The sequence below is a fragment of the Lagopus muta genome, chromosome 1, assembly GCF_023343835.1.
Source record: "Lagopus muta isolate bLagMut1 chromosome 1, bLagMut1 primary, whole genome shotgun sequence".
Classification (NCBI taxonomy): domain Eukaryota; kingdom Metazoa; phylum Chordata; class Aves; order Galliformes; family Phasianidae; genus Lagopus; species Lagopus muta.
Window position 1 is genome coordinate 129609995 of NC_064433.1, and position 27063 is coordinate 129637057.

General features: G+C 36.9%; 1 protein-coding gene across 4 annotated transcripts in view; it reads left to right on the forward strand.

Moving 5' to 3' along the window:
• Nucleotides 1-27063, forward strand: part of OCA2 (OCA2 melanosomal transmembrane protein) — a 165638-nt gene that overhangs the window by 57475 nt on the left and 81100 nt on the right. For all 4 annotated transcript variants that reach the window (XM_048963932.1, XM_048963925.1, XM_048963953.1 and 1 more), the window contains 6 exons: nt 7662-7733; nt 8427-8492; nt 9497-9553; nt 10575-10699; nt 13622-13760; nt 20934-21066. In XM_048963932.1, coding sequence (XP_048819889.1) covers nt 7662-7733; nt 8427-8492; nt 9497-9553; nt 10575-10699; nt 13622-13760; nt 20934-21066 — 592 coding nt within the window. The remainder of the gene's footprint in view (nt 1-7661; nt 7734-8426; nt 8493-9496; nt 9554-10574; nt 10700-13621; nt 13761-20933; nt 21067-27063) is intronic.

Below are 27063 nucleotides of genomic sequence, written 5' to 3' on the forward strand. Positions count from 1 at the left end.
TCTATTCTGCATTGCCTTTTAAAACTAATTTTTAAACACTATATGTTCAATTTTTGAAAGACTATCAAGCACAAACGTCTTGCCTTTCTTCACTGACTGTATATGTTGATTTTTTTCTGTTTGTTTTGTTTTCTGTTTGAGACAGGCAATAGAACATTAAATTAGCTTAATTGAATGTTGCTGTACAACTTCTACCCCGCCTACAGCAGAGTTTTAGAGGGCCATGAAGTTGTAAAATTTTAACAAGGTATTAAAACTGACATACACTTCTAATGCACACAATCATGGATGAGACTGCTCTGGAATTGCAGATGGTGTTTTCCTTCAGCAAAGACAAAAATAGCATGGGAGAATGTAGGGAGCAGACTTGAAGTTTTGTGACTTTCTTCATTTAATTTCTTTACATTAGAAATTCTAATGTAGTTAGACTTTAGGATGCTGTGATAACTGGGGGAATACAAATGATTTCATCTTCTTTTCAAGAAAACATGCCATAACAGCAAAGGTTTTGCAAGACTGAAAACTTGTTGCCAGGCCAACCTGTCAATATACAATAGTTTTGGTTATGTCTGCCTGCGGTAGCAGTCTGGTTTATCATCTTCCAGGTAGCACCACCACGTTCTTTTCTGGCTCAGGACCTGATATCTCTACTTTAGTCATATAGCAAATATTTTTTGTAGGTAAGATATTGCAAGATTTATATGCTTTGAAACATAAAAATGATCACTGTCCTGTCTATTCACAGGGTTCTACTTTTTATTTGTCTGACCTGATTACACCAGGTCAGATTACAGCAGGTCCAGAGGTCCCTCCAAACAATATAATTCTGTGTTTCTGTGATTCATTCATCTTGGTGTATCTCTGTCCATTTTTACATCAAGACAAAATCCCCAAATACAGAGCAAATAAAAACACACACTTTCAACATTTGAGTCTGCGAGACTCTCAGACTATCAGTTATTACTGAATTTTCCTAACCGGTATTTCTGTAAGGGGTATAGTTTTCTTATATCAGAGCCCTCCCAGCAGGAAAAGGCTGGAAAACACTCACTAATGACTTTAATGGAATAACTGCGAGATATGACAGACTCCTGTTTTTTTAATTTAACTAATTTATTTATTTTATATGAATCTCTTAGAAATAGGTATGATGGTATATGGTGATCCTAAGCACACATTTCATGCTTATGCTAGTACTATCATATTGAATTACCATTGAATTTTTTTGAAAATGAATAATCTATATTTTTTTTAGGTACAGTGATGTGTTTTTGATATATATTGACTTACAAAAATGAGCCTGATACTAAGATTTTCTAAAAATTAATTCTAGTGTAAAGTCTAATTTTACGATTTACTCACTGTGTGTAGGTACAGCGTATAGATAATATCCTAATTTTCAGACAAAGATATAAATAGCTGTCCTTGCTCTTAGTGACTTTTGCAATGCTTTTAGTACCTTTGGAATCTTAGAGGTACACAGTATTTCAACATCTGTTCCCCATGTGCTTGCCCCAAGAACTATCCCTGAATTCTTCATCAGTGTAAGATATACTTTCTAAACTGGGTTGAGCAACACTCTTCTGGTTCATTAAATCCCTGCAGAATTTACCTGCTACTACTTACCTAAGTAATTCTAAGGCAATTAATTTTCTGTTGTCCATTTTGCACTAGCTCTTGAGTCAGGTTCCCTGTGAGGGATTCCCAGGCACAACGAGGAATGCTTTGTGGCTGAAGGAGCAGCAGATCTGCTTCTGCAGAGCTCATGTAGGGTGAGAGTGAGGATGGCTTTAGCTGCCATCACCAGCTGGGGGGAGGTATGCTGCTTTGCCTTTATCACTGGTACTGGTTAGATGGGCTCGTTAATGTACGTGAGCATGAGGGAAATAAAATATGACTGGCTCCACTGACTTTCCTTTTTTTCTGCTCCAGTCTCGCCTATACCTGACTACAGCCTGCGTTTCTAGACTACCAGTTTATATTCTGCCCAGATTGTACAATTTGTCAGAAGTGGAGCACATTCCATAAATTGAGCATTTGATGCCATTCAGCTTTGAAATCTGGATCTGCTGTGAAGCAGAGTTCAAAGTATCGTGAGGCTTTTTTGACCTTTGTTTTTTCTCTAACATAAGCACAGATTTTCAGTTATGTTAAATGATAGAGTAAGGAAAAAATATTTATGTTAGTTAGCAAAATTACTTTTTTTTTTTTTTTTTTTTCAAATATCAGTTTGGGTTTCAGTTTTTGATGGCAGTTTTAGGTTTTGTTGTTCATTGTCCAAACCATAAGTGGATCAAATCCACATGACATGAAAGACTGAAGTTTTGTCTGTATCTTACTAAAACTGTTGGATTAGTCCAAGGTAATGCAGAGTACCAAAATTTATGAAGTATATGATAGCAAATGGTAAAATGATCTTCACGGAGGATTTCTGAACATATGTACTGTAGCAGTTAATACTGTCTTGACTGTATGTAGGAAAAACAAACTCTTCCTCTTTGAAAAAAATTATTCTTCCTCTGCTGAGGATATTTTTAACAGGGTAAAAACTAAAACACTACTAAAACAGAAAAAGGAAATGATATAAAACATTAAGTCAGAAAAAACATTTCCTAGAGCAAATTTTATTTCCATTCTCTTTGTCACTGTCCCCTGAGAATAAACTGTTGAACTATAGACTTTGTGAAGTCTAAGAGGGATTTGGCTGTGGGTTTTATAGCAAAGGTCTCAGCTGCTGTGGAGGTGGGTGGAAAATGTATAAAGCTCATATGTAAATAAAGGTTTGTGAATAACCACCTCCTGTTGAAATGAAGCAGTGCTGCCAGTCTATCATGTGAAAATGAATTTTTCTGGAAAAGAAGTATTTTAATGCAATAGGCTTCAGTGGAGAAAAAAAACAGAAGGGTAAGAAACGAACTGAGGCTGCATTTGAAGCTTTACATTAAAGTCACTGACAGTCATCTTTCAACTACCATTTATCACTTATAAAGAAAGACTTGTGGAAATAAAATGTTGGGTGTGATGTATGATTTATCAAATATCTTCAGCAGCACATTTTAGAAATATGCATGCCCTAGATTTCAGCTAGGAAATGTATGCTCTGAAATAGCATACAGGTCACCATTTGCTCGTCTCCTAAATAATTTCCGTTTGCCTCCTGGAGCACTTTACAAGATAAAGTGGTAGAATTTTGGATCATTTTTATAATGGTGTTATTGTAGTCTACCAAGAAATCTGATGAACTTTGTACAAAACTTTAAAAAGCACTTTAAAAGCATTTCAGATTGATAAAGAGATTTAAACATGACAAAGCTCTAGATTGTGTAAGTCCAGTTTGCATTAAAGCTGTGGAAATGCATATTTTTGAATAACTTCAAGCACAGCATACTTGTTGCATAATTGATTTGGATTGTTTTGATTTCTTATGTTAGACTTAAATTCTCAATTTAGAGTATGGAAACTATCATACAAAATCAGCATTTGGCACACTATTGCACAGCAGGCAAGCTTTCTATAGATAAGAGACAAGTTTCTATAGATAATTAAGAATAAAATTCTTATAAAACTATTTCTGATCTCTCCTTATTATGATTTCATGTTATGGTACGACTCTGAAGTATTGCTGTCATGGTGCCTACATTGCTGATACTACTTTTAACAGGCTCCATTTTTGCATCTTTGGGTGTTTTAATTGCTTATATAAAATTGTGTAAATTTTCATTCTGTTTCTCAACTCTCAACATAAATGATATATCCTGTATCAGTGACCTCTGGGCCTGATTTGTGCATTGAAAATATTAAAATCTGTGCTGCCTTGCTTTCAGTAGCAGTTTGTATTGAATTAACTATCACTTCGTAAAAGATAAGTGCTATCCTTTGCTGTTTCACCAGTTGAGCAATGCTAGGTGTTCTGTTCTGCAGACAAAGACAGGGATGATGGTGAAGATTTCCTTTCTATGAAGAGATTGTAAAACGAGGTGGGGAGCTCTAGCATGCAAACTTTCATCCTCCTTGCCCATTTTGGTTTTCCTTCTCAATGGCTGTTACTTGATTTTTTAAAGAAACCTTTTCAGGAAATTAGCTTTTATAGGAAATGCATTTCATAGAGTGATCTAAAATCATCACAATGTGGGGATCCATTTGCAGGATGGAAGAAATGGGTGAGATGAAAGTAAGGTGTTCCTTTGGCATTTGGCATTTGACTTTGACAGAATGAGGAGGAACGGAAAAGGACATTTGGATAAGAGGCGTGCTGGAGAGAGAATGAAAAAGAGGTGCTGGTATGACGTCTGCAGGATGGAAAGAATTTTGGTGGTGGTTTCTGTCAAAGGAATGAAGTGTAGCTGAACAGTAGTCCAGACAAGAAGTTATCAGTGATGGGGATGGGTTTTGGAAGGGAGAGATGAAATAGGGAGGAATGTTTAGGTATCAAAGAAAGATACATAAGAATTATTGATTACATCATGTATTTGATGAGGATACATTGTACAGAGTCTTGTGCTTAAATGTATTACAGCCCAAGCAACCAAAACTATGCCTCTCAGTTACCCAGAGCTTGTGTGTCTCTGGCAATGACTGGGATCCAAACTAATGCTTGGGTCAACCAATATCTGTGATGTTATAGACAGTTCCAACTTGAAAGGGGAAATCCTTATGAATCACGGTTCTTTCAGCTTAATTGTCTTTGCTTATGAAGTAGCGTAAAGATATGTTTTCTCAAGGATGAGAAGGATCAAATGAATACGGATGATTTCACATGTAAACTTTCAAAATTTCTTTGTGTTCAAAAGTCCATCAAATCTCTCAGCTTTCCTGAGGCTACACGTCTGTGTCAGTTAATTTCTGAGCTCTTTCAATTCTGTACCTGAGCTTTTGCTTATGGATTCTGACATTCATTCTGAAATGATGTTTATCTTCTTTTCAGACTTCCCGAGGGTTTGGATTGGGTCCATGCTATTTTCCAAAAGAACAATAATGATTTTTTGCCTAACATGATGCCTTCTGAATGTGAGATTTTCCAGAGATAAAAATAGTATAGGCATTGGATGGAACTGTGGTTCAGTGTGGCGTAGCTTAAAAATGGTATATCTTATTTTCTCCTTCTGTAAGCTTTTAAAATGCACATACAAATAAATGGTTTGTTTACGGTTTGCTTTATGTGAAAAGAAAATCAAAGAGTCATCCACTTTTTCTGAAGCCTCCTCCAAAACTCATCTTTTGAATAATTATGTCTCAGTGCTTTCCAGTTTTAATTTTGCTATGAAATTTCCACTTGATAGTTTGCTGAAATGAAGAGTTGCACGCTTGACAATATTTTTTTGCAGTACAACTTCGTATCTGAATAGTCTTGATTGATTCTTCAGGATATGTTTTGTATGGGCCCCTTGAAAAATCACTAGGTTAAAGGAACTGATGGATTACTCCATTTATGTACTTCCCCCCATCCTTCTAGAGAAATTAAAGCAGGTTTTACCCAAAGATCATATCATAGCATCATAGAATGGCCTGGGTTGAAAAGACCACAATGATCATCTAGTTTTAACACCCCTGCTATGTGCCGGGTCACCAACCACCAGACCAGGCTGCCCAGAGCCACATCCAGCCTGGCCTTGAATGCCTCCAGGGATGGGGCATCCACAGCCTCCTTGGGCAACTTTTTCCAGTGTGTCACCACCCTCTGTGTGAAAAACTTCCTCTTAATATCTAACCTAAACCTCCCCTGTCTCACTTTCAAACCATTCCCTTTGTTCTATCACTCTCCACCCTCGTAAATCCCCCTCCTGTTTATATGCTCCCTTCAAGTACAGGACAGCCACAGCAAGCTCATGGAAACTGAAAATGTAGTCAACCCAGTATAGTTAATTAAGAATGCAAAGACAAAGGTCTTATGTGAAAAAATCAAAAGTAACAATATAAAATACCTAAGACCAATCAAATCTTGGAAAACCCATGACATTTTTCTGAGAACTGTCAGAACTGATTAGTTCTGATTAGAAGGAGCTAATCAGTGAGAGTGCTGATTAGATGAGGAGAGAGCCTCTAGTCTGAGGAACAACAGAGGATTGCCCAGTATCTTACCATTTACTTTGTCTTGATAAGAAGCTGATCTTCCCTGGTTAATGCCTCTGCTTCATGTCTATCATTAGAGAGATCTGTGTGGCATAATTGCAAGATGCTGTTGCCAGACATTAGTTGTTGAGTATATTGAATGCCCCTCAATACTGTAGTTTCATAAAGGCCGTAGAAGTATATTCATATCAACATTCTGTACCTAGAGACTGTAGATATAATCATGAGTTACCACACACTTTTGTGGAAGCTTGTTGGAGATGTAATCTGTGCTATGTAGTATTATACCATTAGAACATAGAAACCCTCCTTTGCTACTATGACCAAATTATTCTTCTATGCATTTTGAAGATAGGACAATTTTTTCAATTGAATCCTAAGATTAGCCAATTAAATTGTTTATTTTTCTATTCACTTGCCAAGTTGCTTTGTTGTTTATCGTTACTGTAAAAAATTTAAGTTCAAGGAAAAAATCAAAGCCAAATGTCTCCTTTTTTCTTTCCTTTCCAAGTAGGTGGGAGAGCCTTGAGATGTTCGCATCCTATTGTTTCTTATCAGCAAAATATTTCTCATAAAAAGAAATATTTCTAGACTGCCTTATTTTTGTCTCAGATATAATTCTGGCTTATGTCTGAATATTTAGACACATTAATAATAAATGCTGTTGATTAGATTCAGTCTTTTGTAGTGTGAATATTATTAATTACATTCTAACTTTAATTGACTTATTTTACACAATCTGTGATCTTCCAGACATGGTAGATTAAATAATTACAAATGAGCACTAGGAGAAAAAGCAATTTTTTTCAGGGCATGTCTGCTTTCATACTTTCTCCTTGAGAATTTTAAGTGCAATTGATTCATTGGATATATAGGCATGGACAAAAGTTTGTATGTTGTATGAACTGTTGAAGTGTTAAAAAGGTATATATTTAAAGTATGAAGTATATGTCCTTCTTGAATTGAAAGCTTTTTGTAGAGAAAATGCTAATGTAGAAAGCCACTGTATGAAGGAAGACTGCTATGCATTTATGAGAGAAAAAGCAAGTGCACAAGCTTATGAGATCTGTCTGCACCCCAGACTACAAAGTAGACTTGGAAACTCAATCTAGTGTGTCTCTGTAGGATTAATTTGCTTCAGGTCTGAGAGATTTTCTTTGTAAGTCATTGTAGTTCATTTGGAGATGAGAAAGCACCTAGAAAGATTGAGGTGGATCACCTCCTGGTCATGTCTTCTTCCTGTGGGCTGTGAAGGGGAAGCAGGAAGACTAGCTCAGACTGGGTTGCCCAGTATTTTTATCCTTAAGTTGAGAAGATGGATTCCTTTCCTTCTCAGGTGAATGGATGGAAAATTAAAAAAAAAAAAGTCATGCTCAAATCCCTTTTCTTTATCCCACAGTGAGACAAAGTAATCAGCCACTCCCTCCTCAGGTGTTTTTTTCTCTTTTGAGAGGACAGTGGGGTAAAATAAGGAAAAAAAAAAAAAGGAAAAAAAAAAGAAAGAATGAAAGGAAAAAGAATCAACTATAGGAGATTTTATTCTTTCAGTAATAAGGAGATGTTAAAAGATTGCTTCTTACCTTTTCTTGCAGATCGTTCATAGGACTCTTGCAGCGATGCTAGGCTCTTTGGCAGCTTTGGCTGCATTAGCTGTTATTGGGGAGGTAAGTTATTGAACTGGAAGTAGTCAGTTTGTTTCTTTCTATGATATAAAAAATTCCAGAGAGTGTTATGTTGCAAATGGACGCAGTAGTCTTTTTAAAGAGAGTGAGATGGTAGGGAAGATATTGGGTTGAAAAAACATCACAGGGAAAACAGAAGAGCTTAGGGTATGGACAGGGAGAGGAGAAAAGTCAACTGATACATTTTGTTCTGATTTGTAGGGAGCTGATTACAGGTATTTTCAGTTTAATTCAGACTTTAACACTGTTATTTTCAGTAATGTTAATATACCAATCAAGCTGCGTTTCTTTAAACTCCCCCCAGCTTGTTCGCAGCTAAAGCTGTATGCTTTTGTTCTCTAAGGAAAAAGAAAAGTGGGTTGTATGATGTAATTCTGTTATCGTTTATTTCTGTAATGCTATGTAAGGAACAAATAGATAAATAAACCAAGAACTTAACGTAGACTTTTGATAATGACTCACTTAGGATGTTGCAGTACTTTTAATTAGTTGTAGTAGAAGTAAAAAAAGTAATAAAATAATAAGAGATTTTTGGTGTGCCTTAAAGGAGTGCTTATTAATTTCATTCGTGGCTTATTTAAATGACTCACTAATTAAATGGAGTTTGTATTTCATAGCTAATCACAAGTTAGCTGCTCCATGGTATTCACTGGTAATTGTATTTTTTGATTGCAGAGGCCGAGTATGGTCAAAGTGGTAGAGTGGATTGATTATGAGACACTGGCACTACTGTTTGGAATGGTAATTAAGATGTATCTCTTGCTCTAAATATGTTGAAATTCTCACATTCAATATCTAGATGGTTTTGTTCTGATGAAAATTTATTCCTTACGGTGTTTATCAAAAGGATTATGAACAGACCTCTGAAAGGACCTTTGAAAATTTGGATTCAGGTTCTTTTTTTCTTCTGTAAAATTGTGATAACATGCCAAAAATATAATTGAGGTTCATAATAGGAAAGACCTGTTTAAGTGCCAAGTATTATCACTTGTCTTGCTAATTTTGTTTTCTCAAAACCTTCCCCAAACACACTTAGCTGGAAAAAAAGTCTTCTGTTGCCTTAGTGCTTTGTTTGGAACCAAAAAGAGAAAACCTGAAAAGGAGGACAAATATTTGATCAGATTATAATAATACATTATCTTAATCACTTTTGTCCAGAACTATTTATGGTCAAAAGTGTGATTTAACTCTAACATGAAATACAGCGTATGCAGACAAAATTGCTGCTATCTGTTGACAATCTGAGCCTTTTTTATTTCCTGACAATACTCCCCACCCTCCTGTCCTGCCACAGAAAAAGAAAGCAAAAAACCCCCCATAAAATCTATTGGCGGCAAAGTTGGATGGAGTGGCAAATTCCCAGAAATGTTGGAAAGTGCAGAAGTTGGTATCTTCCGTACTTTGTAGTGCATTACTGCTGAAAACTCACAGTTGTTGCCTTACCATGGTTGATGACATAAGGGAGATACTTTGAGTCTTTCATGTATGATGCCTACTTAGTCATAACAAATAAATTAAACCAGACTAATTTAGAGACTGTTTATATTGAGAACAAAATTTCACTATATGATGATATTTGAGGTGTCTGACGGCTGTACTGGATATCCTGATATGATGGTGATTAGATTCTCAAAACTTTGTCAAATATGAGAGACAATTTTTAGGGACATAAAGTACATCACATTGATTTTGTGTAATAGTATTTGCAAACTATTATTTTTTTTTTTTTCTTCATTTTTTGGTAGATGGTTTTAGTGGCCATATTTTCAGAAACTGGATTCTTTGATTACTGTGCAGTAAAGGTAGGTTTGTTTTAGTACTCTTAATTATTATTAAATTAATTGTTAGTATTTAGTAAGATCTTCTGTGATATGACTTGGTATAATAGGAACTTTCTTTGGGCAGTTTACATCTATCATATTGCAAGTGACAGCGGTCATCTTGTAATTTTGAAAAAATCTCTCAGGAATGAAAGGAAGCCCTTAAGGCAATTCAGTTTTTCTTTCTTTCTTTTTTTTTTTTTTCTGGAGAAAGGCAAAGGCCCCCAGTAGGGTACACAAGTATATAAACAATATAGAGCTGAATTATCCCACTAACTTCCCCAAGACTGTAGTTCCTCTGTAGCTAAAATCTTTATTTATCTCTGGCAGGAGAGAGGAAATATGGGAACAATCAGTTTTACAATCACAGATGATAAATGACCACAGACCTTTGCACAGCAGTAGAACCAAAGAATGCATGAAAAGGGTAATTCTGATGGATTGGCTGTAAAGCAAGTATTACTTATATTGAGGAACTTCTTCACCTGCTGCAAAACTTAATTTTCTTGAGAACTGTGGAAAGAAATAAAACAAAAGCAATAAAAAAGACTGCTTTGAGCAAAGAACACCTAAAGAAAATGTGGGTGGATAGGTGTCCAAGCTGTATAGCCCTGTCAGTGCTTCTCTGAGGACAGGAAAGGTATCCCATTGTGTGGAGGTGGTGGGAGGGCTGAACCATACTAATCCACTCAGCCTCAAAGGCAGAAAGTGGGAACTCAGCCCTACTCCTACCACAGACCCCCTTCGTGTCTGGCAGTGGAGCATGGGGTCTCTTCACGCTTGTTTCTTCCTCTGCTTGGTGGAGATATTTGCATACTTCTGAGAATTGTCTTACTGCTAAATTAATTAATATTAGAGAAGGCACTGCTGGAGGTGCACGGAGCTTCTCTGAGCTCACTGTTGTTGTTTCACTGTTGTGAGGTTGTTTATCTGTCATTTTTTCAAAAGTTAGATGGAACATTCCAGCCTTTTGATTTTGATGCTATTTGTTTGTTTTTATTAGGCTTATCGATTCTCTAGAGGCAAGGTGTGGGCCATGATTACGCTTCTGTGCCTTATTGCTGCAATTCTTTCTGCATTTTTGGACAACGTTACCACAATGTTGCTCTTTACTCCAGTAACCATAAGGTACTTTATTGTTATGGTTTTGGACTTAGTGTTTTACAGCCAGCAATCAGTAGTAAATGTATGTGCAAACATGCTTGTTTGGACTTTTCTTGGTCATCTAAACGGAAATCAAAACTTCAAATACGCCTATTTTAGGAGGGTAAAGAGCTGATGTTTTCAAAGTGATGAGTTGCTGTTTTCCTTTAGTGTTGGTGATGACTATATATCTGAAGCCTGTTCCATTGGCAGCTGCCTTGGCAGCTAATCACTCTGATTTGTCTCCATATCTGAACTGCAATAGCATGTTGTACCACTAATCCCTTGCAGGTGATATTTTTTCATCCTGTAAGGAGGGAAAATATTTTTAAAGCTACCTTGTTCTTTACTGGTTAAATACTATGTCTTTTAATTGTCTTTTAAATGTCTTTTAATTTTTTTTTTTTTTTCCTGAAGTTTAGCCCTTCTAGTAGAGGTTGGAATATTTCAATATTTCAAGTAAAAGTCTTTGAAATTGAATTTTCTCCCTACTAGTGATTATGACATTAGTACAGTTGCAGACCAATTTCATGAATTGAGGTTAGATATTTGGAACAGCAACTTAATTACTTCAGGATTATGTAAATTAATAGCACCAGATTTGCAATTACATTATATGAGTGTGTAATTATAAGTACTGCTTAACATGAATTTAACCTGTGTCCAGTTAACCTGGTTTAGTTTCTGAAAGATCTAGGAGATTAAGATGATCCCAAGTGATGTAATACTTGCAGTTACTGTCACACTAAAGTACATAAAATTCTATTAGGATATGGTCCTATTTTATGAGGTAGTATAAAACGGTAACAAAACAAAACAAACAAACAAACACAAAAATAAACACATAAAATTGCAAGTGCAATTTATTCTGGATTGGGAAATGGTAAATTAAAGCTTCATTTGTTTTTTGTCTGGTTATATTTTGAAGAGATCACTTTGCCCTATTCCGATTAATGATTTCACCTATAACAGTAAGTAATTATTAAACACTGAGTTTTATTTATCTCCGTTGCAGGATATTTTGTATTAAATGCAACTGGGAATGAATTGAAAGCCAAATGCCAATGCATTATGAACTACTTTTCACATGCAGAGCTACTGCAGCATTTACTCTATTTTATGCCAAATGCATTTGTAACACCAAAGTTGCAAAATATTACCAAAGCAAAAATAATTTTATCTCTCTTCTAAGCCAATAGTTGTCTATTTCCGAAATTATATAATTCTGAAACTTCATGATGGGGATCAGTTTTTCTGTTCTTATCTTATCTCACTGCCATTGTCTTCAGCCTAAAGCTTTGATCCGTCATGCTGTGTTGCCATTGCCATGGAAATAAAAGCCTGCAGAAAATGCCACTCATTCTATGCATATAAGGATTTAGACCGTCACTAATAAGATGTAAAACATGATGCTTGTTTCTCTCCGCGTTTTGCAGTAGGCTGATAATTAATAGCTAACATTCTCAGCTATTGTTTATTTTCAAGATACTTTGTTGCTGGGAACTGGGAAAGGCTATAGTTATTCACATGTGAAATCATATAATTGGGGTGAGTGTGCTGAGAAAGTTCAGTCGACTGGTTCAGCTTGCATACTGGGATTGTGCTGTACTTCAGGATTGGCCTTTCTTGGAGTACATCAGAGATTAATTCTTCAAGTTACCACTGGACTCATAAAAAAAAAAAAAAAAAAAAGAAGCCACTAACAACAACAGGACAAACACATAAACAAAAACAACAACAAAAAGACAAACCAAACACTAAAGGAAAGCTAACTTTAGAAACACTGGAAAAGGAGGAGTGAGGAAGATCAGCGTACAAGTATGGTTGTGGTATGGTGCCACAACGGTTACAATTGGGCTACTTCTACTGTACAGCACACTTCAACTGCATAATTTTACACTATTAGGGGAAATAAATGCAGTTTTTGTACAGTTATTTTGTTCTGGACTTTTTATGTACTGACATTTGTATTGGCTGACAGTGCTTTTTCCAGTTTTTAAATTGATAATCCTGGTGACAGGTAAGTGTATCAAGTTAAGCTTCTGTGCAACACTTTTCTCTTTGAAATATAGGTTTTAATAATATAGACTTAGATAGAGCCATAAAGCTGAACTCTTCCTTCAGGGAAATGACTGGCAGTGCCACAAGGAATGAGATCCTTAGGATGAGAGCTCACTGCCCAGCCTTTTCCATATCCCATATTAAGTTGGAGGGGGCAATAATTTAAGCCCTTGAATGGCCCCTTGAAAAGCAGAGTGGATTTTCCTTCCTGCACTGTGGTCAGGAGTGAGTACAGGACATGCACTCCCAAATCACCCTGGCCTCACACCTTACCATCAGGCTTTAGGGAATGGGGAAAATTGGGAGAAGAATTAACCAGGTAAAGCTAGGCTGAAAACAGGTCTCTGATATATGAATCATGGCTGATAGGTATCCTGTCCTCTGCTTCTGCTCCCCACATGACAATCAACAACTGAGGATTGAGTGCAGAGCTTGTGGTTATTCATATGTTGGTGTGACCTGAGGACCATGGCTGAGAAAGTGTATAACACTGTGAATATGGTTTTAAATTTGAAATGCAATTTTCTGTACAGCCTAACTCTTGGGATAATTAATTACTTCTAATTAAATGCTTTTTTAAGCACATCAATTTCATTGCCATTGACTATTGCGTTATAAATGTAAAATATACGCATATTTTACATTGATAGTTCTATAATTACTGAAATGCTTATAAAATTAAAAGTTCAGTCATACACAACAAACATGAGCATGCAGATGTATTAATGTTAACATCTTACAGTTTTTCCATTGGAAGAACTTTGTTTTGTAAATTGTATAGATTTTAAGATTTAAGGGAATTTGATCAGAGGGTAAGATGTTAATTTCATTTTCTTTACACTGCAGGCTCTGTGAAGTACTAAATCTTGATCCAAGGCATGTCCTGATTGCAGAAGTAATCTTCACAAATATTGGGGGGGCTGCCACAGCTGTTGGGGATCCTCCCAATGTGATTATTGTTTCCAAGCAGGAGCTGAGGAGGCAGGTGAGTACTGCAAGCTGCTTTTCTGCTAAAATTAAGTTCTGATGCTGATTTATGCTGTGATGAACCTTTTATTCCCCAGACAGCCATATGAACAGAACACAAACAATTTGTCCTGCCACACTATTTCTTTCTTATTAGGACGATCAGACAGAGAAGAGTGATCTTCTGGGGGCAAAACTGTGATGAAGAATAGACTTTTTGATACAGACTGAGAATACTGGTTTCCTTTCTTTATTTTGGGGGATTTTCCTTGTCAGTGACAAAGTGAAGAAGGAATCAAAACGATGGAAGGCTGTAAATGCAGAAAGTTTCGAAAAATAAGAAATGGATACAAGAAAGAAGATGAAAATCTAAACCTTTTGTACAGAATGAGTTTTCTCTCAAAATTTAAATATATTGAGATCACTCAGTTCCTTCTTAGGACTTTAAAACCAGATATAACTGTCCATGCACACCACCCCCACACCATGAGAGGTGACACTACTCCTGTAGACCTATCACATGCAGCCCAGCTGCAGGTGATGTCTTTATCCTCCAACCATGGCCCTTTGGGATATGGAGAGCTGAGTGGGGCTTCTGCCATGCAGCATGGGCACAGTTGTCTCCCACCTTCTGCCTCCCAGTGCTATCCCCATGTACAATGGGAGATTCTAACTTCCTTCTCTTGCCTCTTCCATTTATGGATAAAATTGTTTCTTCACTTTAGTGGGTGACTGGTACCACAGGGAAGTTTACGGTGACAGGTGCTGGGTGGGACAGAAGCACTCCAGACACCTGCCAATTGAAATGTGCTGGTCCCACTATCTCCTCCCACCTATATGGCCCTCTCCATCCTGTAGGGACACCAAGCCACCAAGCATGTGTCTTCTATTTTATACAGGTTTCATAAACGCCAAATAACTTTGTCACTAATGCCATACATAAATTCAAAGGAATTTGATGCTAGTATATGGGCTAGTATGAAAATATCTGTGCAAGAGGAATGAGGGATTTTTACTGTAAAAGCGTTTTGTTTTGTTTTGAGTCAGTTATCTTTCTGTTGTGTTAAAAATATTATTTTCTAATTAACTGCATACACTCAAATTATTTAAGTACTGTCCAGGTTGGAAAATGTCTTTGAAAGTTAATAGTGTTGAATTAATTAAATGTTTACTCTCAAAATATTTAAAAGGTAACTGCAATTAGTTTTGTTGAACTGTGACTTTGGAGACTGTAATATTCTTCACTGAAGATCTGATTGCTAATTTTTATATTTTTAAACATAAAATCAGTGCAATTTTTTCAACTTGTCTTTTCTAAAAGAAAATAATTAGCACCTGCCACAGAGGTCATTTTCCAAAAAACTCAGGAACTCATCATTTCCATGGAAACTTTAGCAGGGGCCACAAACACAGGAAGCAATTAAGCCATCACATTGAAAGGAAACGATTTTTTATTTTACTTGAACGTGGTATTGATAATTTTAGGACGACTCAGATGTACAAATACTATAGCAAACTTGACAAATACTGAGTTCCAAATTCTGTATTTGAAACAAGCAGAAAAACTTTGCAAGCATTTTAGCTCTGGAGTATTTTCAGATCTGAGTTGGACCACAGAAAAAAAGGCATCAGAAAATAGACAGAACCATGAGACTTGTTCTTCTTTTCTATGGTCTCATGTGTTACATCTCCGTATCTAAATGAGGTAAGGTCAAAGACATATCCTTGGCTCTGAGGTGGTATTTCATCTGTGTTCACTATTTTTGTCCCCTTTGCTTATGGCTGAGGAGATCTGCCTGGTAGAGCGCTAAAGCAAGAGTGAGGGCAGGGAAGGATCATCTGGATTCCTGCAGTCTCTGCTATTGGACTGATTTCTCAGTTCCTGATTTTGTCCATCCTCATTAGCAAGCTTCCTTTTATTCAGTAGATAAAATGCAGATGTTGTCTTTTTTTAGGAAATTAATTCTAGTAACAGGTGCTGTGAGGATGAGATATCGGATCAAACTCAAGCCTGCATTTAAAATTTATGGAATACCTACTATATTTGTATTGAGTAATTTTTTTTTTTTTTTTTTTGGAGTGTTTCAGGGGTAAAAATTCTTGAATGCAATTGTTTATTTTAGTGATGTTTTGGAAATATTTCATGCAGTATTGTTTGAAGGGTCTATTCCTGTTTCCTGCAGAAAATTGCAATTGGTTTTTCCTCTTTAGGACTTTATGAACAAAAATTATATTTTTATCTTGAAGAGATATGTGCTTCAAACTTTGGGAACTCCATTTTATGTACATAGCATGGCACAAATCGGCTCGAACCATTCACTGCTTTCAGAAAGGTCCTCTGTCTTTGGGTATTTCCCAAGTATCTGCAATTATAGCTTTGAAATTGGAAATTACGTGGGCTCTAAGCTTAGGATGTGATTACAGAATCTTAAGAGAATGAATGGTGAAGAGGTTTCCAGAGGAAAATGGTGTCTACTAGTGTATCAAGCTTTAATATATCTAAAAGTCATAATGATAAGAGCAAGGATAATTTTATCTTATGCTAACCACTGGATTATATTCTCTAACAGGACTCTGGCTATTTATAGTGTTGTTATGAAGTGTGATAAAGCCTGTGCTGTTTATCTGATGTTTTCAAAAGATTTTGGACATTCAGCATTGTACTCAAAGTTGCCATTTGACGTGAATTCCCCAAAAAACGGGCAGCCGTCAGGATCATCTGTCCTGCATTAAAGAGATTTTTAATCTTTGTGCTGAAATTTAGCATGCTGCAATATTAGTTGGTTGTATTTCAAGGCAAATTATGGTGCCAAAAATCTATGAATAGAAGTAGATAATTCTGACCAATAGAAGAGAGAAAATCCTATGTATGAATCTGTTAATGTATTTCAGGCTCCAGCAGATTGTGAAATGGATTCCCATAGCTTATTAGGCTACTCTTATTGAGTTTGCTTGGTAAAACTTTTAATCATTTTGTAAATTGCCTGTTCTTTCTGTCAGTGTTTCATTGATTTCTTTTCTCAAGAAAGATGAAACCCTAAGTAAGGTACATGAAATAAAATGTATGGCTTTATGGCAGATTTCAGATTTTTTTTCCTATCTCTGCATGTAGTGACTATTAAAGAGTACAGTGCAGGACAAAAAGCGGTGCTCATCAATATCTCAGATACCTTTATGTAACTGTGTTAGACCATCAGTGATTTCTGTCTCAGCAACATCATGAGCAGCTCCTCCTGAGACAACATAAATCTCAGTCACTCGGCTGGAAGGGATGTTTAATCCAGCGTACAAATAATAAATCACTTTCACTCTTCCTTATTTTATTGGCTTTAAAAAATTTAATGAAGGGCACTCTGAGTAGAAGCCCAGCATTTGTCGACCTCTGAATTACTGCACCTAGCAATAATTTTTGTTTTCTCTTTGCTATGAAATGGCTTTATTGTTCTGGCAGTGTCTGAATTACTAGAAGTTGATTTCACATCTCCAAAATCAGTCAATCCCCAAACCTCCCCCATGTCCTTGGACAAGCAACCATAATAGACCAGGATGAAAGAAAGCCAGTGTTTAAGGAAAACAGAATGACGCTTCCTCCCAGAGCGAAATTGATATATTTGACTTTGTATTTAAAACCATAAAGCATAGAAAGATGCCCAGTATTTCAGCTTTGAGTCTGTAGGCAGTGGAACCTTTAGGTTGTTGTTTTGTTAAAACGAAATCTTTAGATTTTCATTGTCGTTTGGAGAACAGCAGAAATTTAACACAATCAGCATAGCCTCAAGTAAGGGACATTTGAGGCATGCATTGTATTTATCTGATGGATTGAAATCCCCTAGAAGAAAGTATTTCTTGCCTATTGTGCATGTCAATTCTATTTCAGTCTATTGTTCAGAAAATCTTTATGAAAATGACATTTTGTTGTATGCAGCAAATGTGGAGCACTTTACAGTATTTTTATAAATGCTGAACCCTAGCCCCAGCAGTGCAGAGAACTCAGGCAGTACAAAAAACACATGGAGCATGAATATTTGGTCTGTGTAGATGTTGCATGTCCTTACTAGAGACTGGGCAAGGGAGCAAAAGCCACTGATGAAGTGTGCCACAGTCTTGGGATCCTTTTCTATGTCCCTTCTGTCTGAAGTACAACATAAATCCTTTGTAACAGGGCAGCAAGGAGCTCAGGGATCTCTGTTGTTATGGTTTCTCTGTCAGAATAACACAGCAATGCATCACTCCATTCCAAGAATGTGGCTTTGATAACCTCCTTCTTCTTCATCCCATTCCCTTTCCTATTCTCTATTTTCCATTTTGGAAGATAGAAATGATCTCTAAAAGTTCTCCAAGACTCTGCCAGTTAACTGGTAATTATTTGGCATTGTGTGAAATCTACTTTCTCTGGTCATGAAAACATATTCTGTGTACTGGAAACACAGTCTATGTACTCGTGCTCTTTAAGATCTTTATCAATGACATTGATGATGGTATCGAGCACACCCTCAGCAAGTTTGCTGATGACACCAAGCTGAGTGGTGCGGTGTGCATGGTAGAAGGAAGGGATGCCATTCAGAGGGACCTTGACAGGCTGGAAAGGTGGGCCTGGGTGAACCTGATGAGGTTCAACACAGCAAAGTGCAGAGTTTTGCAGTTGGGCCAGAGGAATCTCAGGCATCTGTACAGACTGGAAGGAGCGGTCCCTGATAGCAGCCCTGTGGAGAGGGACCTGGGGGTCTTGATAGATGAAAAAAACATGAGCCAGCAGTGTGCCTTTGAGGCTCAGAAGGCAAATGGTATCCTGGGCTCCATCAAAAGAGGGGCGGCCAGCAGGGACAGGGAGGTGATTGTCCCTCTCTACTCTGCTCTTGTGAGGCCCCATCTGGAGTACCATGTCCAGGTCTGGAGCCCCCAAGAAAGACAGGGAGCTGTTGGAGAGGGTCCAGAGGAGAGCCACAAAGATGATCAGGGGACTGGAGCACCTCCCCTATGAGGACAGGCTGAGGGAGATGGGCTTGTTCCACCTGGAGAAAAGAAGGCTGTGGGGTGACCTCACTGCAGTCTTTCAATACCTAAAGGGAGCCTACAAACAGGAGGGGAATCAACTCTTTGAGAGGGTTGATAGCTGCAGGACAAGGGGAAATGGTTTTAAGTTGAGGGAGGGGAGATTTAGGTCGGACGTCAGGGGGGAATTCTTTACCCAGAGAGTGGTGAGATGCTGGAACAGGCTGCCCAGAGAGGTTGTGGATGCCCCGTCCCTGGAGGTGTTCAAGACCAGATTGGATGGGGCCTTGAGCAGCCTTGTCTAGTATAAAATGTGGAGGTTGGTGGTCCTGCATGTGGCAGGGGGGTTGGGGATTCATGATCCTTGAAGTCCCTTCCAACCCAGGCCATTCTGTGATTCTGTGCTAAGCACCCAGCCCCAAGCATCAGAATGTGCAGCAAACTGGTTTCCACCATGAGCCCTTTTGACATGAGGAGCAAAAAGGATTATACTTGGTGGCACTCTTCCTCATGTACAGGGTACAGATTTTACAAGGTGCTAGTGACCATCAGGTTTCATTTTTGTACACAGACTCTTGAGGATCATTGGAAGTACGAAATGAGGAGGAAAGTTGGGAATGAGATATGGAAGAGAATTGGATCCAGCCTTGCGCTATCATGAGCAATATCTCTGTGTAAACTCTTCCCATAAATGTTTTCCATGTCACAAAATGATTTGTTTCAGCTGAATTGGAAGGCTATTTTGCAATCAAAGCAGAGCATAATTTTTTCTTGTTTCTCAAAACCCTCAGATACAAGAAAAATCAATGTGGTGATATTATGAAGTTCAACAAAATTCTGAATCTCAGAGCAGATACTCTTTTTAAAGTTAAAAACACTCAATGTCAAAAATTAGGCTGACATTTTTTTTCTCTTATGTTGGTGTCTGCAAATCACTCTTAAAGACTCATTTGTGTCATCAACTGCGTTAATTCTGACTTTTAAGATTTTGTGACCTCTATCACATTTCAATTCCTTTCAACTATCAGTCAAACCTTCCTATTAACCTCATTGTTTCTGTTTGTCTTTGAAATTGATGTGATTCTCCTTCCCATAGAGAAATTAGTTTTGTAGGTTTTAAGCAGCACGTTTCTTGTGCTGTATCTTTTGTTTGAGAAGCTTTTGCATTGCAGAACTTTAATAACAAAGCACAATTGTTTTGCTTTAAAATTGTTTCTTGGTATTCAGAACTTCCAAGCAAGTGACTTTGTAAATCTTAGTGACTGTGTTAATAGAATTGACATTGAACTTAAATTCCATTATCATATCATGGGAATGTCACCAGCTTGAACTCCAGAATTTCTAAGTAATCTTCAGGTTCCTATTTCTTTTCTTCTTTCCAGTAGTAGCAATTAGATTCATGCCTGAGTATCTCTGCAGAGAATACTCTGCCTGGAAATAGGTGTTCTCTCTCACAATGTGAACATGTTCCTGCCAGATTAAGGAAGATTTGTGGTTGGTTATTGACAGTAGGTCAGGTGCAAATGTAATTTTTCAGGTTTTGGTAACTGTAGGTTGGGAATATTCTGACCTTACTGCATTGCTCCTCAACCAGCTTTTTTTCTGGTCATTTTGTTACTCAGAAGATAACATTTTTTTTCCAGTCAGATTTAGGTATAACTGTTTTGTACTTTCAGTGTTTTTAAGTCTTATGTCCCAGGTGTTTGTATTTGTGCTTGAAATTTATTTAATTGTGCTTGCCTGAAAACTATGATTTTTTTTTTTTTTTTTTTTTAAACAAAAAACACCATCTGGCTTCTTATGTGAAATCCTGGTTCTGATAGGGTTATTGTAAAATACATATTGTTATCTGTTTAGGACAAAAAGTTGGCCATTAAAATTTAACTATTCCTGTGATTCAATATGATTGAAAATGAATGTAGAGTGATTTAAGTGATTATAGTGATTTTTTTTTCAACTGTTTTAGGTAGCCTAAATGTACATCAGAATAACTTGTAATGTTATTTTTGAGCTCTCTGAATTACACTCTAATGTAGTTAGTTTCCTTGAAACAGATGAAATGCTGTGTGTACTGTACAGGGAACTTTATTGCTTTCTATTTATTGATGATTTCTAAAGTGTATACAGTTGAATACTTTTCCCTGTAGGTGTTATAGGAAAGTAACTGATTTTTAATTTGGGTTTTCAATTGCATTTCCAGGGATTGGATTTTGCAGCCTTCACAGGACATATGTTTATTGGAATCTGCCTTGTTGTTCTGGTTTCCTTTCCTTTTCTTGGACTTCTTTACTGGAACAAAAAACTGTATAATAAGGAGCCGAGTGAAATCGTTGGTAAGAGTGAGCATTAAAATGTATTTATAAGCATTACTTTGAATAAGAATATGTTTGAAACACAAACTGACCACTGCCTTCTACGGTGTCTTCAGAGGGAAGTGCCCATTTTCCTTCAAACTCTCAATATCTACTTTTACTAATAATTGTAATTTTAATCATGATATTTTCTGGCTTCTAGAAATGGATTTCTTTTTCTTGTACTAAGCTTGAGGTGTTGACACAAACTATTAAACATATTCCAAAATTTAGGGGATATATTCCAACATTTAAAAGCAAAAGCTTGAACACCAAGGTGTTCTTTCTCACTATAAGGACCATGTGCTCAAGGTGCTGATTTTACAGCTTAGGTTCAGAAATATGCTGGATTTTCCTTATAACAGGCATAGTGCACTGATGCCATCCCCTCACTGTTGGTTTTCTCGCACTGGATTTTTTCATCAATCTTTTCCTGGTTTGCAGTCAGTGAAGGTTGTTTCTTCAAGAGTAGAATAATTTTTTCAACTTTTCCCACCCTTAACTTCATCTGTTCTATCATCTCTGTAATTTAGAATGATTAAATGTGTCTCTTCTTTATATTTCTCACTTAAGTTGTTTCAAAAAGTCTTGATCAATCTGATTTCAGTGACATTTTCAACAGCCGTTGAGTATGTCAGTCCCTTATGTCTGTGCTTTCGTGCCTTTCTATTTGGTGATCTTTAAGTTTTTTGCCACTAATCTCAGGCTTGCGTTTGGAAAGTGAAACTTAATAATAATCCCCAAATGTCCACAGTTTCTTTATGTGGTGAAAGATAATTCACAAAGTATGATTTCTTAGTGGGTTTATACAAAGATAGCTGAATATAACTGCTTCTTTCACAGGACTGTTGGTTTTTCACTGGTGTAGTTGGTATAACTTGGCTCCATTTGTAACCCATGGAAGAAGCAATCCCTTCTAAAGCATAATGTAGCTATCTACAATAGAACAGGTATATCACATCCCCTGAAACTTTAATTCTCTCTTTTGAGTATAAAGAGAGTCTAAGGTAGAGTGCTTCATGAAAGGTACCTAATTTATGCAAGATGAGTACCACTTACAGCAAGTTGCCTTGTCTCAGAGTAAACTAGCTTTAGGAGTAAGATTTTATTAAAAAGATAAAAATGACAGTCTGCTCCAACAGCTCCATGCCCATCTTGTGCTGGGGGCCCCAGAACTGGATTCAGTACTCCAGGTATGGTCTCATGAGAGCAGAGAAGAGGGGCAATAAAGATCTGGGAAAGGAATCATCTATTTTCCTGGAGATGAAAGGAACCCTTGCAACACCCAAATAAATCTGCTTGTAATTATGCATCATTGTAAAAAAAAAAAATCTTATTTTTCTTTCTTGCTTGGAAGCTTTTTACGAAAATCTTTAGTACTCAGCATATTTTTTTTGTAACTCCTCAAATTTTTTGTTAAAAAAGAATCAATTTGCTTTTATTCATTTCTCATTTTCTTATAAAAGCAATAGCTTCACGGACATTTTCTTGAATAACTGGAGTTGTTATATATCTAGGTTATCTTTAAACATAAAGCTTGCAAGGTGTCCTGAGATAAGTATTATCTACACAGTCAGAAAATTCATTTGGTCAAATATTAACTATTTTCTTTAGACATAGCAGCATTATTTTGTGGACATACATTTTAGAAAATAGATGCATATTTTCTTTCATCTATAAAACGTTAAGCTTTTTAAAAAATTATTTTAAGAAATCAAGTATATAAAATCACTGTTGGATTACCTTGAGTAGTACAAATTTTTCACTGGCATATTTTTGCAAGTGAAACATTGTACACTTTTTAGAGACTATCATATTTCCCTCAATTAATCTCCTGGTAATCATCGTTACTTGCATCTTAGTATGTTCAGATGTAGCAGTCTTATAATTGGTGTACCATGTGTCCTTTCCCATAATCAGCAACTCCATTTTTACTGCAAAGCTAATCAGTAGCTGCTCAATTAGAGTAAATGCTAAAGCAGTTCTCTTTCTATTGAAATTTTATGTGAAATGGAAAGAAAAAGTGACAAACCCAGACTTCATTAGGAGGTAGCTGGAGCAATTTGGATTTCCAGAAGGAGCGTAATGTGTTCCAAGGTGCTTTCAGGGGTTCTTCCATCTCAGGTGGTAATGATTCTGTGATCACTCAAAATGGCTTGTTTGAAACAGCTGTTCTAATCAGCTGAATATCTGCCTTCCCTCGTCCTGTCCCTGATTAAGTAAGATATGTGAGACTTACCTGGCATATTATTGTCCAAAGATTGTTTCAGCCTGTTATGTTCCTTGGGCTTTTTCTGACTTTTCTGGGCTACGTAGACTATTGAGGTCAGATAAGTACTAATTTTAAGAACAAATTATTATGTTATTCTGATGATAAAGTGATATACTGATTTCAATGCTGTAGGTTACCAGTGTCTTTAAATTAGTGGCTTTTAAACTGAACTTCAGCACTTGTAGAGAAGAAAAAGTGTACGTTTCTCCCCCAGCAATACCATTTACCTACAGAGTCTTGAAGCACAGTATATCAAAAAACAAAAAAAGGGTCTGAGCAACTCAGCCTTGAAAGGCATAAGCAAATTCTGAGCTCTTGTGAGGACTTTTTTGAGTGCGACTTTCAATTCATAGAACTGCGTCTTGTTCTATGATATTGGAAGAGATGATAGAATTAGGGTAGTAAGCTGAAATTTAAAAGGAGTATGTATACTGTTTCCCAATAGAAAACGCAAGACAAAATAAAAATACGAGTGACAGAGGAACTAATGTTGCTGTTCTGCCTCCTTTCCCCTGATCCCCAAAACATTTGCTTACTTTTAGTTGAAATTTTTACATTCCTTACGTGTTAGCTATGTGCTACTTTGTCCCTTGGAAGCATGACAATACATTGCTCTGTTTCAGCTATCACGATGTGGAGCTGTAGACTACAGTGCCTGGGAAGGTCCTTTTCCCCAGGGCAGTGGGTGATATAATCTGGTATTATCATCACCATTTTTGCTAAAGAATATAAGCTTTCTCTTAGTGCAATGACTGATTTGGCACCAGTTCTCCATTTCCACTGTGTTGCTTGCTTGTGTTCCAGACCGTTTTGCTTGCTGAAAGAGAGACGCACTTATTGAAGCAGGAGGGTTGATGACAGTGTAGGGAGCATGTTATGCTTCAAACGTAGCATCAGCTACATCTGTCTGTATCTGCTGGGAAAATAGTGCTATGGTAGTAGGATTGTATGTAATGCCTACAACAGAAGAAATTTTCTAATTAATCACAGTCATGTAAAGTGCTTCATGTGTGGGGAAAAAAAAACCAAGCAAACAAAAAAATGATACTGTTTTCCTCAATGTGAAATTTGCTAAACAGATGAGTGAGCAAATCTGTTTCTTCTTCCATGTGGAGCTTTGCAGCTGCTTCTCTAGCAGCTAGGGGAAAAAAGGGGAAAGTAAGAGGGGAAAAAAATAGGTATAAAACTGTGATTATTGTTCTGTTGATGTGAACACCCCTGCCTTTTGGAGTTATGAAATGCCTTGGGGAGTGAATCCCAGGACGTGTGGTGTGGGTTAAGGGTTAGAAGCTTTGTTACATTCTTGTGGCATAAGAGTCTTCCTTGCTGCTGGAGGAAATTTCCCTTCCTCTCCGTGCTATGAGGCTTACCTGGGTTTCCATCCGGATATAGGTTGGTCTTAGGCCAGCTAAACACCCTCAAGCTATAATACCTTTGAAATGATTTTTCAAATAGATTCATAGTTTATTTCTGGCCTGGAGGCATAGTTTATCACTCATGGTTTGTCAGTAGGCACCTAAGAGTGCTGAAAAAAATGAAATTTAAAAAATGATTTAGTTACATCAATTGTGTCAAATTGATGTAGGTTTAAATTTTGTATTTTGCTTGGTTTTGGAGGGTTCATATGTTCTCTCTCTCAGATGAAGCTCCAGTTCACTCTAGGGGCCACTCCCAGAGATAGCTGTTAGAAGATTACCAAATATTTGGATTCCTGAATGCTGCATGTCTCTCCAATGCTACCCTGGCTAGCTCTGCATCCTCTAACACTGTTGCATATCTTCATGCTGCGCCTACACCATGCTGTACAACCTTTGGGATTAACACTGGGGATGAACTACTATGATGATAATCTGTTGGACAAACCCACTATTATTTCAGACAATTTCATTTGGGGAAAAAAAAAAAAAAGAAAAAAAAAAGAAGCCTGCATAGAATGATAACTATGTCCAGGGTCTCAAGGACAAGGCAAGAGCAGAGCGGTGACCCAGGGTATAAGGTGTCATGGAGCATCATTACAGCTTTGTGTGCCACTTTGCCTCAGAATTTAGTCCTGTTTTAGTTAATAATGTTATTAATTTATTTGGTAACAGTAGGAACTGTTGCATGCTAGAATCAGTGAGAGGTAGGTCATGTACATAGCTGGATGAAATACATCAGTATATCTCTGTCCTGTGTAATGCAGGGGCTTTACTAACAGCCAGTGAAGTATTACTGGCGTTTAACAGAGCTGTTGAAAGCAGTGGGTTCGCTTGATTTGGAATCAAAAGTAAATAAATACAGGTTATGGAGGTTCAGGTGACAGATCCAACAGGCAAATTATGCAGAGAATAATGTCCAATGAAAGGAGTATTTCAAGATGTTTTCAAGCTTTTAGCTCCAAGCTAAATCTAGTTGGCAGTTGAGCAGTGCACATTGCTATTAGCTGTCCTCACCCAAAATGCTAAATTAATCACAACTTCTTGTCAACTTCTTTTACAATCAGTTGTGATTAAACTCATATTGGGAAATGTTTCTCATGCCTAGAATTGAGTTTTTTGCTAAAAAAAACACATCACAGAAGAGAGAAGTCAGCATGTCTTTGTGCATATCGATATATACCTTTGAGTTTCAGAACGGAAAAGGACTGATTTGATGTGAAGGATACATGAATACTCTAAACTTTGCCCTATTTTTTGTTATAGGCAACACCCATATTTTGAGCTCGAATTGCTTTCTCGGATCCCAGTGACAGGAAGCATTTCTAAATCTTGAACAGCAAAAAATGGGAAAACTTGTTTTATTTCTTCTCTGCAATCCAGTTTGTACATCGAGAATGAATAGTTAATAGTGTATGGCATGAATAAAAAATGTTGCTTTCTTAGATATTGTCTTGGAATCTAAGATTGTAACTTTCTTATACTTTCATTTTAAACAACAGTAGGACTTTCAGCTTTGAGGAGACCAGATAGTCTTATGCTCCCTGTAGACCTGCATGCTCCTTTTTGGTTAATGTAGCTGAATATGTGACAGTCATGGCTTTATGTCTGAAAATGTTGAAAAAATATTCGCCTTCTATTACTTTCACCTTCAATACATTCCTAATAATCAGGAATAAAAATAATTATAGTTATTTACTTTACATGGAACCCAATTTTTTAAAACATTTACAAACATTTTATGTTTAAAATCTTTGTATATGTCCTTTCTGGTGCTTTAGAATTGATGTATTATCCCTCTCAGGAAGAGGAAACTGTTGATCTCTCTTTCCCTGTTTTCAAGTGATATATCAAATATTCTGACATTGCAGAGTATGGGAAATAATGACAAATGCATATTATTTTCTGAATGCATTGATAATGCTGCCAGCATAAAAAGGCTGCTGTAATGACTATACCTACCTTATTCAGAAAGAAAGTATAGTGCAGTGATATTTGGAAAGAATAGAGGAGCACTTTACAATTTTATTATGTACATTCTTCATGGATGGAGTCATCAAGTTACAAATGGGAGGAAAATTCTTAGGAACCTTCAGGGTTTTTTGCAGCACTTGTTTCCTTAGGTCTTTGTGTGCTTATACTGCAACTGTGAAACAATTGTGCAGATATACACAGGGCAATCTATAGCAGTGTTTTGGCAGAGCAGTGGCAGTTTTCACTTTGGTCCTCAGATCTTCCTGGTACACACATATTAATGGACCAATTCAGGTTAATTTAACACATGCTCCATAT